Below are 20,653 nucleotides of genomic sequence, written 5' to 3'. Positions count from 1 at the left end.
GGGACCTTCTTCGTCCTTCCTCGGGAGCCACTAGGGGAACTGGAAGCTTCTTGTTCGATGGGATAGAGGCGCTGCGTGTTTCATACGCATCAGAAGAGACTTGAAGAATATCACTAGTTCCTACTAGTTCTTGTCATCCTTGGGAGCAGTAGAATAGATAAACATCCGCGGTCAACCGGTCACGCTCCCAGATTCGCCAGATTCGTGTAGAAAGGCAGCTTCCGGGCGATGTGTGCACGGATCTGTCGATTGGTAACGATCTTTTCCGTTCTCGGCTTCGGCGTTGTCCAGTCCATACATACACCGAGAAGACTGTGAGACAGTGAATTACTGTGGCGGTAAGTCGCCATGGACCTCAATCACCATCGTAGTAGAACTTCCATTCTTGCGGGCTAATTATACCCACGGTCCAGACGCTTACAGGGAGTGAGATAAACTCATCAACCTCGTGGGGCAAGTCCCATGAGGAAGCATAACCGTAGAACCACGCCTTTCCTCCCTTTCTCCCAGACGACGACAAGTCAACGCTTGTCCGCTACGTACACCATCTCTATCACTCTCGACAAAGGGAGAGGCACTATTAGACATGTCGCAATCTGTTCTTATCACTGGGTATGCTCAGACTCACCGTGTACCTGTACAGAGTCATGTATCTCACAACAATGCAGGTGTAGCGCAGGTGGAATTGGGGAATCCCTCGCTAAAGAATTCCACTCAAAGGGCGCGTTTGTCTGTGTTGTTATCTACGAGCTGCAACTCATAGTCTCGACTCAGGTTTTCAAGTCTTTGCTTCCGCCCGTACACTTACATCTATGGAGGGCTTGACATCCCTGCCCAGTATCAAGCTGTTGGTCTTAGACGTCACGGATTTGAACAGCATCAGGGCTGCCAAGCAACAGATCATCGAGCTGAACGGAAACAAGTTGGATGTCTTGGTCAACAACGCGTACGTTCTCCTCGTCTTGCCTGGACATTAATATCTCACCATAATCTTCGTCTCTAGTGGCGTAGGTCAGTTGCCAGTATAGCTTATGCCTTTGCTCGATCGCAGAGGCTTACTAGATCAACAGCATATCCATTTGCGCTCATGGACGCTTCGCTCGATAAAGTGAAGGAAGTATTCGATGTTAATGTGTTTGGTCAAGTGGCCATGGTACAGGAATTCGTCCCGCTCCTTCTCGCTTCAGATGATGCGCGCATCGTGCAGATCGGAAGCTTGGCCAGCATTGCCCCTGTCCCGTTTGGCTTTGCTTACAACGCGAGCAAGGCGGCCTTGAATGCAATGAGTGACACGCTCCGCATTGAATTAGCACCATTCAAGTGAGTTTGACCACAGCCCGTATGCGATACTGAAATTGACCGAATGGTGTTTTAGCATACGGGTGCTCCATGTCAGTCATTTATCAACTACTAAAAGCTGTATTCCTGATATCTTTTCTCAAGGTCGTGCTTGGAAACGTACAAAGCAATATAACCAAGCCATGGATTGTGATGCCCGACAACTCACTGTATCAGCCGATCAAGGAAGAGTATCAGAGGAATCGCATCGACAATTATCAAAGTGCGCCTCGTCCAACTTCCATCTTACTGACATGAACGGCTACTCATGGCTGAGATTCGCAGACGCTGCTGTACCAAGAGATCCTGTAGCACGTAACATCGTCGCCGAAGTGCTGAAAGCGCACCCTCGCGCCTGGCTATGGGACGGAGCCAACGCCTGGATGGTGTGGATTGTCAATACATTCCTCAAACGCACTACGTTCGTAAGTTTATTCACCTTCATTATTGGCGGCTTTTCTTTTCGCTCAACATTGCGAAGGATGCCATGTTTTCTCGGCGCTTCGGCTTGTCGAAGCTCGCCGACCTGCGTCGTAACGATAAGAAACTTGTATGACCATGTGTTTCGTACCTTAACACAGCTTGTGTGTGTCAGAGTTGTTTCTATCGCCTTTTTGCTGTGGATAGCTGTTCGCGTATCTCTTACCTTGTGTTGGATGTGCTCCCCTACGCTCCCGTGCTCTATATGCTGAAAAGAAGCCGGATTGTCATATTTATTACTTTGCACGTATAACTTTGTCAATGCGACGTGTCAACTGCCGTTGTTGTCAGTCTCGATTTTGGGGTGTACTCCCTACGAGTATAGCTAATGGCAACTGCAGTCGTGCCGGCGTGACGAAATCGCTCGACGACAATCCAGACCACTGCGGGCTAAACAACACCTGCAGACTACGAACATCCCAAATTCTTTCGTCAGCTCACCTCTCCACCAACAACGAACCGAATTGGAAATCGAAGGAAAAGATAGGAGAGTATCGAAAAGGAGAGAAAACTCACTAAGCCCCCGCCTCCAAACTAATCATCAAAACCGTCACCCCCGGATTCGGCTGATCCACCTGTCCACTCAGCAACGCCGGATCGCTCTCAAGCCTCGTCGCCTCCCCCGTCGTGAACTTCGCCCCGCTCGGCGCGTTCAAGATCTGCATGATGAGCGTCTCGTCACCTATCGTCAGCGTCGCCGACGTCCCGGAGCTGTCGACCGAGACCGTCGCGTTCGTGTGCATCCGCCACATGACGGACGCGGAGGAGGTGATTTCGTCTTGGAGGAGGACTTGTTTGCGGGCGTTGATGGTGCGGTTGCCGCGCTCGACGGAGGTGCTGTATGACCGGAAGTATCAGCAATTGCGCGCTAAACGCAGACGATAAAGGGAGAGATATTCAGTCACACATTGAAATAAGCACTCGTCAGATCCGCCACGAAATACGCCGTCGAATCTTCCGGAGCGCGAGGAGCACGAGGACAACGTTGATGGCAAGCACAAGAACAGCTTCATGGGCGAGGAGGGTGAGTACGAGCAGAAGTCGTCGTTGCCGAAGGAGCCGAAGAAGGAGGGGAAAGGAGAGAAGGGAATCGTGGCATTGGCGCATGATTGGGACTCGAATGGCGAATTTGCTCTGTTTGAGTATAGCCTCGTCTCCAGGGAATGTTCGCACCCGGAATTCACGATGCTCCACTATATTGCTGAGGAGGACAAGTATGAGTACGAGGGGGACGAGTATGGGAGCGAGGAGGACAATGAGGAGTAGGCGTATATATGTAGATCGGTTGTCCATGTAAACACAAAAAAAGGGTTGTTGGTCAGTATTTGCAGTACAATATAGTGCAGGCCACGGGAGGACGGCCAGCACATCGCGACGACTGCGTTGAGACGCTTGCCAGTCGCGATGGAGGAGACCCTCAGATGGCCTTGAATGGTCGTATGTGCTTGAGAGGAAACAAGTAACGAGAGAATAACTTACAGAAATTGATAGATCATATCCGGAGCTGACACGTTGCATTGGATTCCACAGACGCGTCAGAACGGGAGAATACGGTTATTGGTAAGTGGGAATGGCTCAACCCCTCTTGAAGGGGGAGATTGTAGGACCGGAAGCAACAAGCTTAAAATGAGACGAAAAGGAAAAGCGAACGCACGGGAGTGAACTGGGATCTGCACCATCTTCCAACTCCTCCGCCACCTGATCCTTTCCTGTCGACCTCTGTGGCATGCGTACATCGACTGAATAGGCCATCACTTGATCAGATTCCATCGAGACGCGAGCTTGGCCGATTCTAGTGTATGCACAGATGGGAGTTGCATGCTGAAGGCGGCGACGAGGAATAATTCCACGCTGGCCAAAGCACCGCACAGCAGCTGTTCAAGGTGGCCATGTAGCCTATAAAAAGAGCACAAAAAGAGAGCTGTGAGAACCTCCAGTGGGTGTTTTGTGGCAGCGGGCGAGAGGTCAAGGCCCACGAAGAGAGATGAGAGTAGACACAGAAACAAGGCAGACCCTGAAACGACGAAGTCGCGACCCGCGCTTCAAGTTCGCAGCCACTGCTTGTCCCAATTAGGCAGGAGAAGGAATTCCGCTTCAACGCCTCCGAAGTTTATGGTTCGTTCACGCTTCACAGGGCACTAGTCAATGATATTAGCTAGCCATATCTTGAGCCTGAAAGTCTTCGAGGCTTTTCGGGAGAGCTTGAACAAGATGTCTTTGATCGACGTCATCTCCATCCCAAGCCTCGGCCGCGTCAGTGCCACGGACAACAGCGAGCCGTCCGTCGTCCTCTCGCCTCTCGCCTCCTTTCGCTTCTCCCGCCCCGTCTACGGTCCAATTGCAAATAGTCACGCCGCGTCTGCAGTCCCCCGTTCCCACGCTACAGTCCCTCCGCGGCGCGTCTCGGCACGCTCCCCCTCGATGACGCGCCTCCTCCTCTCTCTCTGCATCCGCCTCAAGGACCCCTGCCTCTCTCGTCGTCGTCGTCGCCCTCGTCGACCCCGCCTCTGCGCATTTGCCTCCGCCTCCTCCGTGACTCCCGCTCTCCCCTGCCGTTTTGGTCCGCGACAACATTCCTCTTTCGGCGCCTCCGTTCGTGGCGTTCGCGTCGTGCTTTCCGGCCTCGCTCTCGTGCCCGTTGCAGGATATCGCCTCCCATCGGCATCATTTTCGCGTGTCCGGGCTTTTTGGTGGATGTCTGTAGTGTGAGGTGGGTGGGTGTGCGGGTGGATGTGCGGGCGGGTGCGGTGAGGGGTCTGTTGTGGCAAAACGGTTCATGTTAATCCTCGGTACGTTCTTGTTTGTGCGGGTTTTTTTTTATCACAACGCCTCCTTGTACATCCTCAATTTCATTATTATTTCCATATCTTTTGTTTCGTTTGATCGTGTGACGTGAGAGAACGTACGACTTGTCGTACGGACTACGCTACGCCACGCCACACCGCACGATCTGCATTCGACGGATCAACGAGCACGCCTTTGCGTTGCTCGAGGTGATTTGTTTTTCAGCGAAAACGAATGACCTACACGTGTAAAGGGCCAAGCTCGCCTCTGTACGCTTGTAGTCAAAAGGAACATGGTCCATGACTACCTCTTTCAGCGCCTCCATCTGTGTGTGGTGTGCGCGTCGTCCTCGTGGCCCCACCCTGCGGTGTATGTCTCTTTGCATCCATCTTGAGGACTCCAGCCTCTCTCGTTGTCATCGTCAACGCTGCCGGCTGGGCTGGGTTTGCCTCCGTTCTCGGTGACGCTGTTTTTGTCCAGCACGGGCTTCGACTTCCAGTGTCTGGTGTTGTCTCATCTCGCCTCGTTTCTTATCCTCCCTCGTCATCGTTGTTGACGGAGCTCTCGACCTCTTTGAGATATACTTCTGCCCCTCTTCGACATCTTGGTTCACGAGGCCTTGCACATTTTGGTGCTTCCCGCTCTCATGTACTTGACTTGCGCGTGAAGCGACTACATCACTTTCTTTCTGCTCTCTCGCGTCGGCTTCATTGGCCTCGGATTCATGATTTCCATCTGGAGATGAACTGAGGATTAGTCAAAGAGGATGGTGACCCCCGGGTATGTATTAATTGTATGTACCCTCTCTAGTTCTGGCCTCTCCTGTGCTGCTGTGGCCCGTGTGACTTGCTCGCGACATATCTGTGACCACACCGTTCGCTCCTCTGTGTCACTTTCTTTTGGTTTTCGTACACCCCTCTTTCTGACATTTTGTGTTTCTTGTCTCGCTGGCGTGTGATCTCACCTCCCCCACCTATGTTGTTTCTGTCCATAACGGCCTTCCTCTCGTGCACCCTTCTGTGATTGGGGCTTTGTTCTCGCTTCACATTAAATTGTGATAACTGTCTATGTTTGCTCTTTTTTTCCGGGTTCTTTTCTCTAGCCATCCCTACGCCTTACGTGTTATATTTCTTTTGGCTGTTCTGGCCTCAGCACATTGTCAACTTCTATGGTAGAGCATGTTTTTATGTATCTCCATCATTAATTACAATCAAAACAACACAGCAGACTTAAATTGAAGCAGAGAGATGAGATAAGTTAGATATAACGATAAATGAGGACAAAATTAAGACTATGAGCTCTCGAACTCATTCCACCGACTCTGTACTCCTAGATCCATTGAACAAAGTCCTTCAAATCGTGACACTATCTCTGTGTTCTTGGACACCGTCATGACCCGCCCACTCTTCTTGTATGTGAAAGTGTTGCCCGCATCTGGGCACTCCAGATTACCACCGAAGAAATCCTTTACCCTCGCTGCTTTAACACCCAGATCAGCATCCCGTTTCTTACGCTCCAGTTGTAGATGGTCGAGGATTTCCTGATATCTCATCCGTGCGCCTTCATCTGTTCGGAACTTGGCGAAGAACTGAACTTCATTACAGCCCAGGCGTTCAAACTCGGTAATGATGAACTAATAGATAATGAAGTTTGTGGTAAGCCCAGAAGAAGATGAGTGCGAATACCGAAAGAATGACGCACCTTCCAATTACCCCAAGTTGAGCGAAATGTATCCCAGGCATTCACAAGCGCCTGTATTGCGATCTTTTTCTTGTAGAGCTTGTCCCATTCACTTATAGGAATACCGCGCCCACCGAGCACAATGTAATCAGAGCGGTACCACTCCCGGAAAAGCTTGGAGACATCATCGGCGAATGAGATGGTCGGCGGAGGACGTAGATCTGATGAACGGAAATGGACTAAGACACCATCGGTAAGTGTTGCTGTACGGCAGTCTTCCGTGCAGTTGTTGTCGGCAGTACTATGCATAGCAATATAACGTGGAGGCGCTGAATCAAGTGGAGCAGAGTGTGGCACACTTGTGCCACTCAGAGGACTTTGAGGTTGTTCATGAGCGCTTCGAGTTGGAGGAATGGCTTGCTTGGAAGAAGGTGAGAGATGGGTGGATGCTATTATAGGTGGATGTATACTGTTAGAGGTATTGGCGGACTGAAGGGCTGTCTGATGAGTGACGGTCGGCGAGTGTGTGGTCGCTGACATCGAGGCCTGAGTCGGTGCATGGACCGCTGGCAGACCGTGCTGAGCGATCAGGTTTCCAACAAACCCAAATCCGTGCGAGATCGCATTTGTGAGCGTAATGAGCTGACGCTGCACAGCTGCGGGCTAAAAAGAATAGTATACTTGTAAGCTTGCAAGTACAGATTTGAGTACAGGGACTTGCGCTTCGGAGCGAGTCCTCGGAGTCGACCGAGAGATGGCTAAGAAGGGTAAGTTAGGATGAACATACCGTTGTAGAAGAAACATCTGCGTCTACCTCCATGACAGGCCGACCTAATAGCGACGCTTCGTTTGCATTTTGACCAGGCTCCGAGTCCAACGGTGTGGTGCCGGAAGTGACGTGGGCTTGTGCGAGCGCCACAACTTGCTGGGCCTAAGAACGCTCACAAGGAACTTGGAATGAGGCGACTGATTCCTGCCCAATTGACTTAAAAGAAATCTACACTTACTAACTCGATAGCCTTGGTTATGTCTACTGCTGTGCGTTGATCTGGGAAGCTTATGGCGACACGCTTGCTTGGATGTTCTTCAGGAGTATCTGCCTTGTTTTCGTCTTCGAACATCGCTCGAAATCTCTTTGCAGAGCTTCTGTTTTGGGACCGTTTACTGCTAGCATTACCACCCCTGACCTTGGTCGGAGTAGACTGAAATTGGCTTCATAATCTCCTAGTCAGAATCTAGAGGAAGGTGATATATCGGAAAGACAGTTACCTATTCCAGAGTGCAGGATTTTTGGCCAAGTTACGAAGCCGGTCAATGAGTACGTCTCGCTTGGCCGAGTGTCCCAATCCATATGCGTCCAGGTAGGGTTTCATCTTATCGACGGTAAGCTTCTTGGTACTACATCAGTCCACATGTTGTCAGCAAAAAGTGACAGATGACTACGAAAATGGCAAGCAGCTACACGCTCTGGTAGTATGGACTTACACGGTGAGTTCAACCATCTTCAGTGTGGTGCCTTCCACATATGTCTGTCCAAGCTCGGGAAGATGTATTATCTCTGGCTCGATGTCTGCCATATCCAGCGTAGTGGACACCATTACCAGTATCAATCGAGGGTAGGATAATGGAATGGGGCGAAAGAGGTGAAGGACCGTCAATTTCTCCTGATGTCCCTAAAATTGACGGAGGCAAATGTGAGATCGGGGAGCGCACCCGCCCCCGATCTGCCCGAACTCGATCTGACATTTTCATGGCCATCCCAGGTCCTGTTTTTCGCTCTGCTCATCTCCAACTCCATCTCGGTCCAGCTCCGTTGATACTTGGTAACTTGACCTATTCAACATGCCTGCAATACTTTCGTCTTTGATGAACCACATCGGCACTTCTCACGCTGAGCTACAGAGCACTCTGACGGACTGCCTCGACGGTGAAGACATCGACTTAGAAACTGTCCAGATGGATCGGGACGAAGAGGTTTCCGGACTAGCTGACGAGCTGGAGGTTGACGAAATTGCCGCCAAGAAGGCCTTTCGCAGGCTCTCAGATGATTCCAACGCTATCGACCTCACCGACCTTGCTGAATCGTTGAAGCAAGCATCCGAGGATGTTATTGTTGGCAAGACTGCTCAGGAGTATCGAACGTATGAACATATTCACCACAGGTTTACCGAAATAGCTGATACTGACACCTATAACTATTCAGCATCTGGAAAACATTTGCGGCCTTCTGTGCAAAAAACGACTTCTTTCCATCCGCTGAGAAACTTCAATCAGAGCTCGACTGTGGAGAGCTCAATCCAAACCTACCCACCTATATTGCACTCTTCATCATGCACAAGTAAGCAAATCTTAGGCTTTGACTTTATGTTTGATCTCTTACCCATAATTTGTTTTTTCGGACTTTATCAGGTGCGACAACCGTGACATATACACAAACTCTCCGAAGCCTCTCACTACACCTATCGCAACATATGGTCACGCTCAGAAGATTCGTGCGGCGATGAGCCACAAGTTTGGGAGGGAGTGCAAGCTGGGATGCCAGACATGGGAGGAGCGTGATGGTCAGTGTTCAGGAAACCCCTCACTTTCTCTTGTCGTTTCGCAATATATGATCAGTCTTCGTCGTCGGAAGGTATGTCCCAACACTGTAGAATTCTCGAGGTCTCTCGGATTATCTATGGTCGCTGAGCCTCCGATGTTACCATAGGTTCGGGAGGGCGAAGTTGTAACCAGTGCGCGAGCGATTGATGAGGAAACAATTCGCCAGATGTACGCCTTCAATCAGTCATTCACCGAGGCTGAATACGGGCCCAAGAAACGAAAGCAGGCGTCATCAGATCAATGGGCGGGTAAAGATTTACGCATCATGCTTCATGCCCTCTACGTGATTGCATTCCACTGCCTCCTCCGATTTGATGAGGCTCTGCGAATTGAGTGGCACTGGATTGAGTGGCAAGAGTACAGTCCAGGTAAGGTGCGCCTGAAAGTAAAGCTGCCGTTCCGTAAGACTCATCAAACTGGTGGTGCGTTCTGCTTTGGTCATTCTTGTCGTGTCACTTTGATCTACAGCTGATTTACTCCTATCGCGCATTTACAGGAATAGCCCCATTCTATCTCTATACAAACCAGGCAAAACCCCACCTTTGTCCGGTAAAGGCCGTGGCAGAGTGGCTGCTGGTCACTCATCGCTATAATCCGAGTCTCAAAGGGTTCGTCTTCAAGCGAAAGGTCGGGAATAAGTTTAGTGAGAACATCGAGCATCAGATGGTAAGTAGGATGTTACTCAATTTATACCTAGCAAACACTTATGTCGTTAATACATCAGTCGCCCGGGTCGTTCATGGAATGCTTCCGCAATAACCTTGTCGATATCGGAGTTGACCCACGCCCCTATGGAACACATTCGTTTCGACGCGGTGGCGCTCAGCACCTTGTGAAAGTTCGCCGTTGGCCGATTCCACAGGTCTGTTCATGGGGCGGATGGTCCGATAATGGAGACATGGCAACATTATTCAAGTATCTGCTTTCGTGGAATGATGACTTAATGGAGCGGGAGGACTACTTTAATCCAGAGAAACAGCGAACCGAGGCCTGCCGCGAGTGTGGTCGTACTTGTTTGTGTTTCTGATGTGCTTGTACTTGCCTTCTTTTTTTTTTGCCCTCGAGTCCTTAATCTACTTCTTTGCACCTCTTACTTCAATATTTCAGGCTCAGGCCGGAGTTAATCCCATTGCATTTTCATAAAGGCCATAACTCTAAATAAAGTACCAATGCCTCCACATTCACTGTCCCAAAAGGGATCAAGTGGTGTAGCGAAGTATGGCGAAAATATTTTGGATTAGGGAGGGGCATATGTTCGGAGTAAAGACCCCAGCTGTCAATATGACATCTCAGGCGAGTTTTTGGACCCTGGAAACAGTAGTGAGTGATAAAATTAAAACAATCTTTAATGGGGCGGAGGGTGGCGCCGAAATGCATGCTGGGAAGGGGGTGAGGGAGAGAGAAGGGCTTACGACTAGAACAGAGTAAACGCCGCTCAATCGAACACTTCATGCATATTCAGAAGGTCTGAAAATGAGAGTAAGCGGTGAGACGAGAGGAATAGGGTAGTAGAGCGAAGAGTGACAAAAAATGTACATTGGGAGGAGGTGAGCGAGAGGGAGGGGCGTACAGTTTGACCAAGAGCTCCAGTGGCCAATCCGATGCCTCAGGCGTATCAGGGGTGTCTGAAAACGGGGTTTAGTAAGGAGACGACAGGGACAGAGTGATTTGATGATTTATGGCGGTGAAATTTGCGGTGGGGAGGGGTGAAGTGGGGAGGGAGGGCTTACCAGTCGAGCAATCGCTTTGCCGGTCAAACCGACGGCTCAGGAAGATTCAGGAGATCTAAAAACAGGGTTCAGTAAGGAGACGATAGAGATGGAGTGGAGTGGAGATTTATGGCGACGAAATGTGAGGTGGGGAGGGGTAAAGTGGGGAGGGTGGGCTTACCGGCTGAACGAGGAAAGCATTGGCCAAGGCAACACATAAGGCCGATGCAGAAGGCCGGAGCACAAGGCTAAATAATAATACAAGAGGAATAGGGTTGCGGGGTGATCTGTGCTGGCAAAATTTAAGGTGGGAGGGTGATGGGGAGAGAGGGATGCACGCAAACGAGGATGCTTTCGACGGACAATCCGACGACCCAAATCGCTTCGGAGGACCTAAAAATGGGGTGAGCGATAAGGTGAAAGGGATTGAGAGATTTTACAGACCTTTGTGAGGGTTTATGGGTTCGGGAGGGGTGAGGGGTAAGGAGGCCCGCACGCGAACGACGAGGCTTTCGCCCGTTGATCCGACGACCCAGGTTGGTTGGTTCGGAGGACCTGAAAACGAGGGTAAGTAATGAAAGGAAAGAGATAGGGAAATTAAACGAACCTCTGTGATGAGGGATGCATTTGGAAGGGGGTGATGGGGAGGGAGGCCTGTACGGAAACGAGGAAGCTTTCGCGCGTCGATCTGACAACCCAGATCGACTCGGAGGACCTAAAAACAAGGTTAAGCAACAAGACGACAGCGATAGGCGGATTTGACAAACCTCTGGGATAATATGTGGGTTTGACAGGGAGTGAGGGTGAGGGAGGCCCGGACAGAAACGACGAGGCCTTCAACCGTCAATCCGACGACCCAGGTCAATTCCGAGAGCCTAAAAACGAGGGTGAGTGACACGACAAAAGCGATAGGAGTTGTTTACGAACCTCTGCGAAAATGGATAGGTTAGGGAGGGGGTGAGGGTGAGGGAGGCCCGTACGGAAACAACGAGGCTTTCGCCCGTCAACCCAACAACCCAGGTCGATTTGGAGGGCCTAAAAGCAGGGGTGAGTAATACAACGAATGAGATAAGGGAATATGACGAACCTCTGTGGTGGAATATGGATTTGTGAGTGGCGAGGGAGAGGGTGGGCCGTACGGAAACGAGGAGACATTCGCCGGACAATCTGACGACCAAGATCGCTCGGAGGGCCTGAAAACAGGGGTAAGTGACATGACGAAAGCATTAAGCACATTTGACGAACCTCTGGGATAATGTATGAATTTGGGAGGGGCTGAGGGGGAGGGTTTGGCCGTACGCAAATGAGGAGACTTTCACTGGGCGATCTGACTACCTAGGACGATTCCGAAGACAAAAAAATGGTGGTCAGTGAGACGACGAAAGTGATAGAGGGTTTTGGCGAACCTCTGCGGAGAAATATGGGCCTGGGAGGGGGTGCACGTGAGGGTGAGGGACGCCGTACGGAAACGACGAGGCTTTCGTGTGTCAATCTGATGACCGAGGCCACTTCGGAGGGCCAAGAAACAGGGGTGAGTGATACAATGAAAGCGATAGGGGGACTTGACGAACCTCTGCGATGAGATATGGGCTTGGGAGGGCCGTGAGAAACCTTGATCTGGCATGGCAGAGCACAGAGCATCAGGCCAAGCGAGCTTAACGGGCAAATTGATAGGTATAGAAGCCCACCAAAAACCCCCAAAGAGCATTTAAGATATGATACTATGTGGTGGGAGAAAGGTTGGCAATTAAAGCAATGTTTGGGAGGGGGTGGCGAAGAGGTGTGTGCGTACCGGTCGAACAAAGTCACCTATAGCCAAGCGGAGACTGCGAGCATGTTCGCAAGCCTCAAAAACCCGTAAATACCTGAGACTAGGTGAAAGGTGCCGTGTATTCGAACCAGAACGGGGTTGAGAGGTAAGCGATGAGCCTTTCCAGCTGGGACGTGTCAATGTCTATGTCCGCAAGTGGTGGTTCAACGAGTTTATCGGAGTTTGGCGCGAGATATCTCTAGCAAAGAATGGTGTGGCATCCCGGAGGCGATCAAACATGACACTGTCAATGTGTTCAATCAGCATACATAGAAACTTTTGAGGTCAAAGGTGTTGTGGCGACTGCGTTGAGACGCGTGCCAGCCAGGACGAAAACCGTTTAACAAACTCGATAACCGAATGATGAACGACAGAAGAAAACCTCGAGAAATCAATAACATATATGAGTGAACGTACTGTGCTTTGACGTTTTGCAAAGTCTGAGAATGAGCGAAGAAGTTCAAGTATCTCTGACCAGACTGTACAGGCCGGCAGATTTCATACTGTCGGAAGCCTCGGAACCTGAAACGATGCGTCAGAATTATCAGGACAGGGCAACGTACAAGCACAGTAGAAAACTAGACTATCAGTACACCACACGATAAGAAATCACATCGAGGAAACTCGGGACGGCGAAGTCGTCGTGCATGCACAGAGCGAGACGCCTTTCCGTCGTTTCCTCAGACGAAGGCCCCATCGCCCGACGCCGTGAGCTGTGCAGTTCAAAGTAATGCACAAGATATATGCAAATAATGAGGAGAACAAAAGAACTATGATACGAAGATTCAAGAAAATGCACAGAGAAGGCCTACCTGCAATATATAGAATGCAGTTGTATTGTCTGACTGCTCGTCACATCCTCTAAACCATCAATCACCCAGTAACTTCATTGCATAATATATGCTATCCATCTTGATCAACGTGGGTTGTCTTGGCAGGTGTGGTACAAGGGATTGGGGTGGTCCCAGTGTGCACTCGTTTGAGCGAGGGTGTGGCGGTGATTTCGACGTCGTCTGAAGTGTGTGTTGCTTCTGGGCTAAAAAAGAGTTGATGTTCTCAACCAAGAAGGTTCGGTCAGTGAGAGAACATCGTCATGCCAAATGAGACCTTCTGAATAGCGACGACTGCGTTGAGACGCGTGCCAGCCGCGATCAAGTAGACCGTTTGACTTGGTTGAACCGGGAAATAAATGAGCTTACAAAGATCAAAAACTGGAGAGACATGTGATCGGTTGGCATTGACGCGTAACAAAGGTATTGGCTAGCTATTTGGAGGTGATGTCTAGCAGGAGCATGCGTGAGGACATGGTGCAGAATCTTGCATGGGAGCGCTCTCCCATACACAACTCAGCATCAGCACGTGGTCTTCTTTGTTGATTGCCTTTTCGGGATTCCATGGCACCGGCGTGGGCCACAGTAGGGGTTTTATGATACGGCCCCAGAGCTCATTTCTGTCTGGCCAGAGAATGCTCCACCTCGAGCGCCGGCCCCGCATATGACGAAGGCAGCAGCAGCCGGCGTATTCCGCCTCGAGCTCTCGGATGCTGCTGAAGGTGCTACAGCACATCTTCGTTTCAAATAACTTTATGTCGGGCTTTGGAAGCGCGATTAGGTAGCATCCCGAAGGTTGTACGAGAAAAAATGACAATAAATCAAGAGCGGACAAGACGCAGAGGCGGCGCGAAATCTCTCGTGGGAGAATGGAACCGGGAGCCACCTCGATCTCTGGGCTCATAAAACTCTGTCCCCAGGTCGTCGAAGCGCCCGTATCATAAAACCTCTAGTGCGTCAGCTCACGCGTGAGCTGATCGCCACAGTGTGGCCCAAGTGTAGGCTGACACTTTGCGCATTCTCTGCCTGTCCAGAAGCGGTACACTAATGCATCACACACACGGGTACACTCAACTCTGATTTATTTACATTCTCATTAATCAGGTCTTCGAGCTCTCGGGTTACAGCACCGAAGGAATGTGAGGTGATTGAGTTGGACTCCGATTGATCTGAAAGCAGTGGCAGGTAGTAGTAATATTCCGTGGCTGCACATGCCTTCTGCTGCATGCTATGAGTGTCTGATTCCATGCAATCGTATTCCATCCTATCTTTGTCAGTAGATATGGACCATGAAATGTAAAAGGAAGGGCCAAGAGCGAATACCTTACCTCTGAATACCACCGGGGAGGGCAAGTGCCACACGGGAGTGTTCAATCCGAGCACGCTTCACTGCTCGATTGTCGACACATTCATCGTCCGAAGACGAAAAGAGCTAGGAAAATATTAGTTACGGTCTCGATTGTAATTGGTTCATAACGTACCTCAATGACCTCCGACGTACTGACAACCATCCAATTTGAGTTTACCACCGCTCATGAGGGCACGTGTTCTCAATGAACGGCGCCGTTGCAAAGTCTTTAGCCAGGTAACCGTCTTCCTCGAGTACTGTACTTTTCAACACAGATGTTCACGCCACCGCCCCTCGGAGTTTGCCGTGATGACATAATTCGTTCGTGTCCCGGTTCACGACCGGCTTGGGACATGGGACCATGTTCCTTTCCCGTCGCGACTCTCTTGGGTTTTCAATTGCTTTGGCTCTCCTTCCGGGTCTCAAAAAGGTAGTTTAACAGTAGGAGTGTCACTTTTTACCTCCTATTGCTCTGAAGTGATAACATATATATATTCTGGGTGAAAAAGAGCATTTAAAACAAGTGAGAAGAGAATGCACGAAAATATTATATTTTCGATTGTTTTACCACATGTCCCATTTTCAGGTTCACAGGTGGTCCGGAGGGTGGGACTGTCCCATGAAGGAGGTTCGTTCATGACCCCCCTGGGACAGGGGACATGAACATCTGCGTTGAAAAGTACAGTACTTCCAATGCGCGCCAGCTGATTAATCTTCATTCACAGCCTGGAGAGTCCCTTCCGACGCACGCCCCCGCTGATATTGGCAACAACGGGATCCCTTTCGCCCGGCTTGCGATCCTTTGCTCGAAAGCTAAGGAATCACAATGTCAGCGATGGCGAAGACATCAACAACCAATGGAAAATCGACGGACCTCGAGAGCGTCATCAGCGCCATCATCACAGTCCCCGTTTAGTCTAGTCGCAATACCAGTGGTCGAAGACCTAAGTAGTCTCCAGTAGTTCTCTGAGAGCCTCTGGTCCGAAAGGTGCTCCTCCTCATCCGAGGACTATTGCAAGGTTTAATGAGTGGATGCTTGTAACATTGAAAGACAAGTAGAAAGCAAAAACGAACCTCAAAAGGGTCTAACGAGAGTTGGGAAGATGCAAGGCCCCGGCCGATTATGGGCATGGCGTCCGAGGATGGACCAGCCACAGGGGCGCCGAGGAGGAGCGGTGGCTGAGCAACCCTGCCACCATACCCACTGCTCACTTGAGGTATGGTGTGTTTATCTTGTGCCGATGTCTTGATGGAATGGCGCTGACGATATTCGGCGACGAGCTCCGGGAGCGTGCGTTCGAGAACCACAGTGGGGATCCACATGCGTTGGAGGGAGGGCTCATGGGACGGAACGGGAGCGGAGGAGTCGTCGAGGCTCTGTCGAATGGTGGCGAGATAAGCGGCTGCATCGTACTCAATACGAAACGATGCGACACCTGTCGTTGTGGGCGACCTCTTGCGGAGCTGACAAATCTTCTTGATGGGAGAGGTGATCTTGAGCTGTTCGAATTGTATCTGTCAGTACAAGAATCGGCAGCGAAGGTGAGTAATGAATAAAAGTAACTGACTTTTGGGTTGTCGATGATGGCCAGCGTTTCGCGTGTCAGGAGGGAGGGGAATATTGTGTTGAATCCTCTCCTAGCGAGGAGTTCGTATGTATTCCACCAAAGATGTCCGGAAGCGAGCTCTAAGAAACGGCAGAGATTGATGGGGCGCGGAATGATGTTTGAATCAGAGGGGAATGGACTGGAGCGGGGTGAGGGGCGAATGACGGGGTGGTAGTACAATTTGGCGGTGTCCATGTTCGGAAATGTCGACGGTATCGATGTCGAGAGCTGGACCTCACGTTGCCTGAGAAAGCCTTGAGGGTCGTTGGCGAGGATGTCGACCAAACGCGCACGCCACAGGGGAAGCTCTAGTGCCTGCATCGCCGGTGGCATGTCCGCGATCTGGAGGAGAACATCTCCAAGACCGTAACGAGCGACGCGAATGGCGGTGGTTGCACCGAACCCTGTAAGCCCCTACGAGAAGGATGTCAAAAAGCGGCAAATATGGCCTAAACGATCAATACTTTACCTTATCATAATCACCACCACTGAGAAGGGCGACAAGAACTATGCCCGCTCTCGTTAAACGAAGGTCAGGATTGTTCTCACAATCTGCGGCGTGGTAGATCTTGAAAACATCTTCGCTGAAATTGACACTGTTAGAACTGTCAGCAAAACAACGTAGACGACTACAAGAAGGGAGTATATATAGAGCCGTTACTCACATGCGAATCACGGCCCTGGCGCCAAAGGCAAGCGCGTCGATATCTTCGGACATTACGGCGTCAATGAAGCCCTCCTCACTAAGTCTTGCGAGCTCTGCTTCTGCCTCTCCAGGAGCCTAGAGTTTCAGGGAGGTTAGATTATTCGGAAAGCAATCAAAGACAGCAAAATACGCACATCAAGGCATAAAAAACCCATAACCTCTATGAACTTCCTGAAGACTTGAGCGAGCCAGTGCACGCGGAAAACAGTCTGTCGTTCACGCTTGACTTTAGGGCGTTTGGGTCCGTCGAAGACAAAAATGGGAGTGAGGGGCGTCTGAGCGAGGCGAAGGAGTTTGGATACGATGTCTTGAAGTTCGGGCATCGGAGGTGATCCGGAGTACCTCCTCTTAAACTTTCCTAAGGCCTTATACACAAAAACACTGTGGAAGCGAGTAAACAAAATGAGCATGAAAGATGGCGTGAGGAAACCATGACGTACGCCGCATCGATACCAATCCTGGCTTGCTTGGGGCCACCCTCGGCCGCTAATCCGTGTACGATCCCGAACTCGACGAGACTTAGATTGCGAGCGACAGGCTCCAGCTCCTGTATGATTCCATCAGTGCCCGTAACGATGAAGATAATCTCAGCGAAATGGTAAGTTACATACCTTCCATAAACCCGGGATCCCCATCTTCGCTGTCTGCTTGTAACAATTTGCCGCTTGGCGATGTAGTGTACTTGAGCGGGAAGGCACGGAGCAAGAAAGGGAATACACGGGACATAGAGGATGTGGCAGTAGTTTTATAGAATCTCTGAAGGCCTTAGGGGTTGCGGAAGACTCAGATTTTAGGAGGGGTGGGTGTATTATGGCTTAGATGGCTATGTGGAGGGACTGCCGATGACGGCGCAACACCCGCGGGGTTCTAAGGGAAGGAAAATAAGCAATTTTCATCATAGGAAAGGAACATAGGTGTCGAAATAGATACTTACCAAGTGCAACCGCCCAGCAAAGCATACATCGTTGACGCGTCAGTCTATGACATCCCCCTTCCCTTCACATCGCTAGCAAAGGGTCCGAGTCCAAGCATAAACGGTAGCTTGACAGAGTTGATACAAACAAGCAATGCCGAATGACTAGAAGAGCGTCGCACTAAGAGGATGGTAGTTCTGACGAAAGTGTATAACCCAGTGGGAAGATCATGGCGGGGCGCCCACGCTCACGGTTTCCATGTTGATCACGATCACCCACAGTCAACACTGGTGGTGAATGCACGTCGAGGATGTTCAAGGACAGCCCAAGATGTGACAGACGAGAGGTGGGGAGACGAATGAAGGCGAACATTCAAAGGACTCGGAGTGGTAGAGGATGCAGAGACAGTAAATAGACGTTGTGGCGACTGTGGCACCGTGGCCCGAGGACTGTAGATGTGGACTGTAGATCTGCACCGCGGATTGCGCTTCGCGGTTTTTTTGGCTGGAGCCCCCGCCAGAAACGCGCCTTGCGCTGAGCCCTTCGAGGTGACAGATCTACAGTCCTAACGTGACATCTACAGTCCTCATTTCAGATACGGGAGGGCCACGCCAGACAGTCCGTTTCGAGAAAAATCGCGCCCTTCGGGCGCTTTCTGTGGACTCCGTGGACCACTCTCGGTTCGGCCAACCTCGCGCCGCTTTGCTGAGACCTCCCGACGCCATCACTCTTGAGCGCTCTGGGCGTTCTTCAAAGCGTATAACGTTCATTCAAGGCGCTACGAGCTACGGTATGTACCTACGAATCGTCTGCCTCCGCCAGCAGCGTCGTATACCTCCGTCCGTGCCCAAATAATATTCGCCCCTCCTCGTCCTCGGCCTTACCCGTCTCCTCGATCGCTGTCTCAGGGGGTCCCGCCCGCCGAGTCCCGCTGCGGACTCGCATCCAGGCCTCGTCCCGCGGCTCACGCCCGTCACAGTCCGTCACGTCACCCTGGACCGTAGATGGGTCAAGTCCCAGTTCTGCTTCCTCTCGCTCAACATCGACCAGTGTTCGTTGACGCCATAAGCTTGGCTCAAGATCCTCATCTCTCAATCAAAAACACTTCGGGTTCTCTTCCGCCATATCAGCCTGAGACAATCGTCCTTGCGTCCGCCTACATTCCTCAATATGTCCACTCCATACCTCGCACATCAAGAGGCTGGTTCTCAAGGAGGAAGTCTGGTCCTCGAATAGCGATGCTATAAGTACTCATGTCGCCGGAGTATAGGATATTATACGTTGCCATTGCCAGGCGTTTGGAGACAACGCAAGGTGCGTTTCTCTCTAGTTTTCTATAGCTCGCTTTACTTCCTCTGTCATTGCTCGTGAGCCGACAGCTCTGCTTGAACCTCGACGGTCAAAGCGATAAAACTCACCTCCACCTTCACTTTGATCCTCCCATCTTCTCTGACAAGTGAGTTCTTCTGATCTGATTCTTTCATTTACTACAGCTCTTCTACGTCCACGATAATATCCTCGCACTCTACATGCATCACGCACACCGGGGCGGTGGAAAACTGTACACGTTGAAGAAGACATCGTCCGGTGCGCTCCATTAACATTCATTTTGTCTGAGTACTCGTCCGTAATTTTTGACTCCGTCAACTATCCACCCTTTGTTTCTGCTTCACGTCGTGTCTACCTCTCCTCTCCTCCCCTAATACAGCCAGAGTCTAGAGTACTGATACGTCCGTTCCTGACCCCTCTTTTACTTATCCCTCATATATATCCTTTTCCGTCGACAGTGCGATATATTTCTCATGCTCTTCTCCATCCTCCACCAGCTCATTTGTCATTTCCACCGTATCTTTCCCCCTCTGTGCCACTCGCCTTTAGAGTTCATTACTCATCGTAACGCATACATCCTTTGACCTTCGCCGTATCTCGTTCTAACATATTTTAGTTTTCCTTATTCCGCATGTCGCCCTCATCTCATCTTTCGCTCTCCTTGTCACCCTTACTTTGACCGTAATACATACACGATCCTTGTCCCTCATTTTTATCTCGTATCGGTCACGAGATAGAACCCTCCAACCCACCTCTTCGTGCTGTTATTTTTCCCTCATGATTTCTGTCCTCGTCATATCTTCGGGCTTGACGTTGTGCTAATTATTATTTTGGACACTCACAGAAACCGGACCAATCGTCCTCTTCATTTTTTGTTATCTATGACTCGAGTGGGTATCAGAATGAGAATCTGCTTTGCAACGAGAGGTTTTGCGATTCCCGAGGGAGCTTTACGTGTGTTCGTACTTACGGACATTCGTGGGGCGATGGGTGGCATAGGATGCGTGGTTAGCAGTTCGCTTACCGAACACTGACACCGTCTTTCGCGAACAATACACGCGATACACGCATCGATGGCTGTCTTCTCAGCTGCCAGACAAACGTGTGCCTCTTGGCGTTTGACATGCTTGTATTCGTGGGCGCTCCTCGGACGTCTGTCTTCGTTTTGCCCGCATCAACGCTGCTCTTGATCAATCGAAGAGGGCGAAGAGGACGAGCGGAAGATAACTCTTCCCGTCCCTGTCTTTGCAGGCAGAGGTGAGCAAGTTTTACAAGTTCGTCAGCCAAGCGAGCTTGCAAACTTGCAAGTTAGCGGGGACAATTTAACTTGTACAGCCGCAAGTTAGTGCAAGTCAACTTTTGGCTGGCACAAGTTCGTCTTGCAAGTTAAATTGTGAACCCTCTTCCTTGAAACCTCTGCGAACATCTTGAACCTCTTTCCGCGGCCAATGCTCCCGAGTGATCTTGCTCGAGATACACGAAATGTTCACAGCGCAGAGGTTTCAAGGAAGGTGCGT

At 50.6% G+C, this 20,653-nt stretch overlaps 8 protein-coding genes across 8 annotated transcripts; 2 read left to right on the top strand and 6 right to left on the bottom strand.

The window, feature by feature from the left end:
* Positions 1 to 584: 584 nt before the first annotated feature.
* On the top strand, positions 585 to 2,044 carry STEHIDRAFT_118567 (NAD-P-binding protein; the record flags this gene model as incomplete). The annotated part of the gene is made up of 9 exons (XM_007300176.1): positions 585 to 612; positions 669 to 721; positions 775 to 946; positions 1,004 to 1,011; positions 1,071 to 1,320; positions 1,376 to 1,391; positions 1,444 to 1,561; positions 1,624 to 1,763; positions 1,820 to 2,044. Coding segments are annotated over 9 exons (860 nt in total), but the record flags the coding sequence as incomplete, so codon positions are not given.
* A 289-nt stretch (positions 2,045 to 2,333) lies between these two features.
* On the bottom strand, positions 2,334 to 2,779 carry STEHIDRAFT_48949 (uncharacterized protein; the record flags this gene model as incomplete). Its single annotated transcript, XM_007299241.1, has 2 exons — positions 2,334 to 2,655; positions 2,724 to 2,779. Coding segments are annotated over 2 exons (378 nt in total), but the record flags the coding sequence as incomplete, so codon positions are not given.
* Positions 2,780 to 3,969: 1,190 nt separating this feature from the next.
* On the bottom strand, positions 3,970 to 5,708 carry STEHIDRAFT_108074 (uncharacterized protein; the record flags this gene model as incomplete). Its single annotated transcript, XM_007300175.1, has 5 exons — positions 3,970 to 4,145; positions 4,282 to 4,574; positions 4,964 to 5,104; positions 5,187 to 5,348; positions 5,476 to 5,708. 5 exons carry the CDS (start codon positions 5,706 to 5,708, stop codon positions 3,970 to 3,972), a joined length of 1,005 nt encoding a protein of 334 aa, XP_007300237.1.
* A 185-nt stretch (positions 5,709 to 5,893) lies between these two features.
* On the bottom strand, positions 5,894 to 7,880 carry STEHIDRAFT_108073 (uncharacterized protein; the record flags this gene model as incomplete). Its single annotated transcript, XM_007300174.1, has 6 exons — positions 5,894 to 6,235; positions 6,304 to 6,945; positions 7,070 to 7,213; positions 7,290 to 7,494; positions 7,552 to 7,680; positions 7,768 to 7,880. The coding sequence occupies 6 exons, from the start codon at positions 7,878 to 7,880 to the stop codon at positions 5,894 to 5,896; spliced, it is 1,575 nt and encodes a 524-aa protein (XP_007300236.1).
* Positions 7,881 to 8,749: 869 nt separating this feature from the next.
* On the top strand, positions 8,750 to 9,910 carry STEHIDRAFT_48450 (DNA breaking-rejoining enzyme; the record flags this gene model as incomplete). The annotated part of the gene is made up of 4 exons (XM_007299196.1): positions 8,750 to 8,914; positions 8,990 to 9,305; positions 9,380 to 9,549; positions 9,608 to 9,910. Coding segments are annotated over 4 exons (954 nt in total), but the record flags the coding sequence as incomplete, so codon positions are not given.
* Positions 9,911 to 15,288: 5,378 nt separating this feature from the next.
* Positions 15,289 to 17,528, bottom strand: STEHIDRAFT_153173 (PIN domain-like protein; the record flags this gene model as incomplete). Its single annotated transcript, XM_007300173.1, has 9 exons — positions 15,289 to 15,393; positions 15,455 to 15,589; positions 15,655 to 16,080; positions 16,149 to 16,601; positions 16,657 to 16,783; positions 16,853 to 16,968; positions 17,028 to 17,274; positions 17,334 to 17,440; positions 17,505 to 17,528. 9 exons carry the CDS (start codon positions 17,526 to 17,528, stop codon positions 15,289 to 15,291), a joined length of 1,740 nt encoding a protein of 579 aa, XP_007300235.1.
* Positions 17,529 to 17,696: 168 nt separating this feature from the next.
* STEHIDRAFT_144780 (uncharacterized protein) lies at positions 17,697 to 18,182 on the bottom strand (the record flags this gene model as incomplete). Its single annotated transcript, XM_007300172.1, has 2 exons — positions 17,697 to 17,760; positions 17,828 to 18,182. The coding sequence occupies one exon, from the start codon at positions 18,177 to 18,179 to the stop codon at positions 17,988 to 17,990; it is 192 nt and encodes a 63-aa protein (XP_007300234.1). The 3' UTR covers positions 17,697 to 17,760; positions 17,828 to 17,987.
* A 683-nt stretch (positions 18,183 to 18,865) lies between these two features.
* STEHIDRAFT_118562 (uncharacterized protein) lies at positions 18,866 to 19,791 on the bottom strand. Its single transcript, XM_007300171.1, has 2 exons — positions 19,301 to 19,791; positions 18,866 to 19,121 (listed from the first exon to the last, which is right to left on the bottom strand). The coding sequence occupies exons 1-2, from the start codon at positions 19,413 to 19,415 to the stop codon at positions 18,973 to 18,975; spliced, it is 264 nt and encodes an 87-aa protein (XP_007300233.1). The 5' UTR covers positions 19,416 to 19,791; the 3' UTR covers positions 18,866 to 18,972.
* Positions 19,792 to 20,653: the final 862 nt, after the last annotated feature.

The sequence above is a fragment of the Stereum hirsutum genome (assembly GCF_000264905.1).
Source record: "Stereum hirsutum FP-91666 SS1 unplaced genomic scaffold STEHIscaffold_2, whole genome shotgun sequence".
Taxonomy (NCBI): domain Eukaryota; kingdom Fungi; phylum Basidiomycota; class Agaricomycetes; order Russulales; family Stereaceae; genus Stereum; species Stereum hirsutum.
The sequence above is the reverse complement of the archived record's forward strand: the minus strand, read 5'-3'. Positions and strand labels throughout refer to the sequence as shown.

What these genes read in the sequence shown, in the direction of transcription:
- STEHIDRAFT_118562 (XM_007300171.1), bottom strand. Translation starts at nt 19,415, where the DNA reads ATGAATGTTAATGGAGCGCACCGGACGATGTCTTCTTCAACGTGTACA. An exon ending in TTATCGTGGACGTAGAAGAG is followed by an intron (nt 19,122 to 19,300) that starts CTGTAGTAAATG and finishes AGAGAAACGCAC; the next exon opens with CTTGCGTTGTCTCCAAACGC.